Raw genomic sequence first — 5101 nt, forward strand, 5'->3', positions numbered from 1 at the left:
TACTTATGAAAGATTTCTTTTTCAATGTATCAATTATTGACATGCTAATTATAAAAATTATAAATAGTCGTGAAATTCAAAATTTAAATTTAAAAAAAAAATTAATAAAACGAGTCTTATACGTTTTTTTTTTTAAGAAAAACTTTTAAGTCCATGTAACATATACTCAATCACACAAACGTATTATATATATATATATATATATATGGCGTTAAAGGTGAACTTGGGTGTTAGGACCGGAGAGGCCGGCACTTGACGATCATGATCTGGGTGAATCAGTACTTTTACGTGAAAATATTGGTATCTGCATCCCTGCAGCCACGGATTGCGAGTCCAATATCTTGGTCAAGCAGCCAATGCACCGCCTTCCTGATAACAAAGCCAAATAATTAGTTCTTTAATTAGGATAATGAAAAATACATGATGTAATTTTTAGAACAGGTCAGCAATCCCAAAATATATATACTACTTTTTGCATTGCAGAGAGACATGTTGAATCATCGTACGCTAAATTCAGGAGGATTTCAAATAAAATATATTACTAATAGTTGTTTGACCAACTAGTTTACCAAAGAAATTTGAAACGTACCTTCTTCTCACAGCAGAGATTTCCATCCAGCTAGGGTTGATGGATAAGCATGCAATACTTTTGCTAAATAGGACCCGTAATGAGAAATTAATTAAACACGTGTATTATATATATTTATATATATTTAAACACGATCGGCCTAAGAATATGACACAAATCGAGCTATTATTAAATCATAAACATATATGGTCCAAGAAAGATGTTTGGAAAGTTTCAACAGGAGACTAACATATGCAGTTCCTCGCGCGATCCTTTGTTGAACGGGCGCCATACATGCACGTACCCTATGAACAGAATTGCAGCAAGAGAAGCAAGGACATAATAATTAATTGAAGATGGCCTCCGGAACTGAGGCTATAGATACGTGTTTATCGATGGATCGATCAAAGTCAAGAGCAGAAACTTAAGCTTCCTTTGATCTCCCATAAACAACAACCAAGGCAATCTTTTGATCTTTCGCTACGTACTTACGATCACTTACGTACGTGCCTTAAATTTTCATCTTCTTCATGGAAAAAACAATGTCAGTTCAGCCTCAGCACACAACATACAGGAATTTCATCACCATTTTAAGCATTGATGGGGGTGGTATCAGGGGGCTTATCCCTGCAACTATACTAGCTTTCCTTGAATCACAACTTCAGGTACATGAATATATATAATTTGGGTTACCGGAAAGATTCAAGATTCAGGTCTTCCATAAGCATAAATACATATGTACATAGCCGAAATTTTATGCATATGAATGTCACCACGTACTAACAAGTTTGATATAACCATGGCATGTATATATAGGAGTTGGATGGTGAGGAAGCTAGACTTGCAGACTACTTTGACGTGATTGCAGGAACAAGCACAGGTGGTCTTGTGACCGCCATGTTAGCTGCTCCAAATGAAAATAATCGACCTCTCTTTGATGCCAAGGATATCAAGCCCTTCTATCTCCAACATGGTCCTCGGATTTTCCCACAGAAGGGGTATTCATGATATATACTTGACTACTCCCTCCTTCACAATAGTAGCGTACTGTGTATTTTATTTGTACGGTACATGAAAGCTTTTGTATAATCTGCATATTTAAATATTAACTAGTGAAAATGTACTGGTCTTGAATCTTTTTGATTGCAGTGGCTTATATGGAATCTTCAAATCACTGATAGGGCCCAAGTATGACGGGAAATACCTTCACGGGGTTCTAAGGGAGAAATTAGGAGAAACTCGGCTGCATAGCACATTGACCAATGTTGTGATTCCAACTTTTGATATCAAGAATCTGCAGCCAACAGTTTTCACATCCTATGAGGTCTGATCTTTCTCTCTAGTCTCTCTCTCTAGAATCATGAGCTTCAGATGTTAGTTTCCTTTCATATAAAATTAGTATTCATAAATTTGGAGAGAATGATATAAATAGCTCTAAAAGTATTTCTATCTGGTGCTGGACACAGAAAAGTGACGTGAATAATTTCGGGCTAAATCGAATTCTTTTCAGTTTTACGAGTCTGACAGGGCGAGAAATATGTATTTCAAAGTCATTGACCTCGTCCCTCTTAATTGCAGGCGAAGAAACATCACTCCTGTTTGAATGCTCGACTATCCGACATATGCATTGGTACTTCGGCAGCTCCAACAGACCTTCCTGCCCATCAGTTCAAGCACCAAAACGAGGCGGGAAAGGTTTCTGAATTCAATCTTATAGATGGAGGTGTTGCTGCAAACAATCCGGTATAATATTATATAATCTTTAAAGTGACATTTTAAAGTTTTATAATACTTCGAAAGAGTTGAGCTGATATTCTTTCTTTCTTGGCGTTTTGTTGGTTCCCTGGTCCAGGCCTTAGTTGCCATAAACCAAGTGACTAAAGAGATCTTCGATGCCAATCCTGATTTCTTCCCAATAAAGCCCACAGACTATGGTCGCTTTCTTGTAATCTCATTAGGCACTGGCTTGGGAAAGATAGAGAAAAAATACAGTGCTAAAATGGCAGCAAAGTGGGGCCTTCTTGATTGGCTAGTTCATGGCGGTTCAGTTCCCATAGTGGATGTGTTTACTCAAGCAAGTGCAGATATGGTTGATTTGCATCTTGCTGTGGTTTTCCAAGCCCTTCATTCAGAACAGAATTACCTCCGAATTCAAGTAAGAAACTTCTTTTGATCTAGGGTTTGAATGCAGCTTGCAAGGGTTTTAAAATTTCAAGTTATATTATTAATTACTATTTCTATAAAATATTGGTTTAGGATGACACCTTGACTGGGACAGCAGCTTCGGTTGATGACTCTACAAAAGAGAACTTGAACAAACTTGTTGAGATAGGGGAGAAACTATTGAAGAAACCAGTATCAAGGGTGAATTTGCAGACGGGTTATTCAGAACCGGTCAAAAATTGTGGTACAAATGAGGAGGCTTTGAGAATGTATGAAAAAGAAATGATTGAACTCGCATTAAGTACTACACATTTCATTATTCGATGTTGTACTCATAGTTTATTATAAAAATAATTAACACATAAATTCTTTCTGCAGGTTAGCGAAAAAACTTTCTCAAGAGAAAAAGTGTCGAGAGGCCGGAAAATCTACACACATGGAGCACGTTCATGCATATTACTAGTCTCTGAATTCGGGCTGTTCATGATCACCTCCATTCTACATATTCATAGCAGTTCTCAATGATTTGTTCCCTTCTAATTCATACTATATTCTTTTCATGTAATGAATTCATTCTTCGTTGATTGTTTGATATTGCTACAATAAACAAAAAACTTGTCAAGAAATTAGAAAGTTTGATGTAATGGTCACGAATAAAGTTATGTGTGATGATTGAAAGTGTTAGATTGAGATCATTATCTGTAACAATATTGTGAGCTTTTTACCATATATTAGACAAATATTTGCAAAGATCGAACTCCTCAGCAAATTAGTTAATAGTTAACAATATAATTAGGATTAGATTTTAAATAATTCCAAGTTAGATTAATAATCTAAATTGATTAAGGAATAAAAAAATAAGAAACAAAATAAGAATCAATCAACTTGAAATATTAAATTGTTAAACTGGCCTGAAACTATTTAATTTGCCTCAAAAGCTTTGAAGAAACCATGGCCTGGCCAAGGAATAACAATTATATAAAATTGTTTACATAGTTTAGCAATATGTCCACATCAACACCTAGAAATTATAAAGAATTTTTATTTTAGATGATGATATACAACGGTACTTATACAAAAGATAATATTACAAGATACAAGTAATTAATTAACCTAATCTAGTGGGTGGATCAGGTCATCAACCGAGCCATAAAGAAAACCAGGCTCAGGACTAAAACAGGCCCAACATGAATTAGTAACCAAAAAAGTAATTCTAAGATGTCTAATAACATCGGAAAAGATTACGAGCATCAACATATATGTAGCTAGCTTATTGTAAAGGAAGTAAATTAAAAAGGAAAAAGAAAAAAAGGAAAATGCTTGTTCCATTGAGAAATCATGTGACCCCTGAAAGTGACCAATATATATATTTTTTAACTTAATGGTTATTAAGAAAGTGTTTTTTAAATGTTTAAAGGTTTAAAAAATGTTTGAAAAAGAAAAATGTAATTTACACTATTGGTACAACATGTAGGGGTCCCCTTTCTCCGTGGCCATAGCATTTCCAAAAATTAAACAAAGAAAACAGCCGGCCGGACGTATCGGAAAGGAATACTTTTGGGAAGAGCTAGTGCAAATCTTTCGCATAAAGGGACAAATCCACATATGAAAATTTGAATTCCGTTTCCCTCAATATTAATGCTCGTTCTCAACTTTATCGATCCTTTCCTCATGAAGCTGGCTCAACATTTCCATAAATATTTTGGTGATCGGATATTAGCCTAACTAGGACATGATCATGCACCTACGGAAAGAAATTCAAGTTATGGTTTGGCTAAGGATAAGAAAAGAACAAATAAAAAAGGGAATCACAGATCTACAAATTTTTGTGGCTTTTGCCACGGGTTCTTTTTCTGCGACTAACTGTCGTGGGAAAAAGTGGCTTTTTGTCACTAAAATATTTGGAGAGAATAAATATAGACATTTTCCTATGAAATTGTCTTGATCGATAATGTTTGATGACAAAAGATTTTTCTTTATCACGTCTGTAATTTTTGTGACCAACTTGTTTCCTGGTAATAAATATGGGCAACATATGCGCCTTTAGTAGAAAAATAGTTATTATAACGAGTTAAATTGACTTTTTACCACGGATTAAAGTTGCCGCAAAATTACTATTTAACTTGTATCCTCATCACCGTGGCTTATTGTTTTTGCTCGCTACTAAATAAGTAATTCCCACAAATATTACTCGCCATAAAAATATCTAAATATTTTTAAATAGAGGAATACTATACATCAGCGTACTGTATATCCCACGTCCACACCTGACGTCGATTATCTTTCTTTTATTTTTTTTTAGAGATTTATTTTAGAGATTTAAAAGATTAATTCTTTTGTTTTAAATTTATCAAATTTCTCGCTGGATTT

The 5101-nt window shown here is 34.7% G+C and overlaps 1 protein-coding gene across 1 annotated transcript; it reads left to right on the forward strand.

The window, feature by feature from the left end:
• The first annotated feature begins 1022 nt into the window (after positions 1–1022).
• On the forward strand, positions 1023–3436 carry LOC122297398 (patatin-like protein 2). Its single transcript, XM_043107445.1, has 7 exons — positions 1023–1233; positions 1385–1566; positions 1718–1892; positions 2147–2311; positions 2421–2723; positions 2825–3000; positions 3110–3436. The coding sequence occupies exons 1-7, from the start codon at positions 1099–1101 to the stop codon at positions 3192–3194; spliced, it is 1221 nt and encodes a 406-aa protein (XP_042963379.1). The 5' UTR covers positions 1023–1098; the 3' UTR covers positions 3195–3436.
• The last annotated feature ends 1665 nt before the right edge of the window (positions 3437–5101 follow it).

The sequence above is a fragment of the Carya illinoinensis genome, chromosome 15 (genome assembly GCF_018687715.1).
Source record: "Carya illinoinensis cultivar Pawnee chromosome 15, C.illinoinensisPawnee_v1, whole genome shotgun sequence".
Taxonomy (NCBI): Eukaryota; Viridiplantae; Streptophyta; class Magnoliopsida; order Fagales; family Juglandaceae; genus Carya; species Carya illinoinensis.

What these genes read in the sequence shown, in the direction of transcription:
- LOC122297398 (XM_043107445.1), top strand. Translation starts at nt 1,099, where the DNA reads ATGGAAAAAACAATGTCAGTTCAGCCTCAGCACACAACATACAGGAAT. An exon ending in CGGATTTTCCCACAGAAGGG is followed by an intron (nt 1,567 to 1,717) that starts GTATTCATGATA and finishes TTTTGATTGCAG; the next exon opens with TGGCTTATATGGAATCTTCA. An exon ending in AGAATTACCTCCGAATTCAA is followed by an intron (nt 2,724 to 2,824) that starts GTAAGAAACTTC and finishes ATATTGGTTTAG; the next exon opens with GATGACACCTTGACTGGGAC.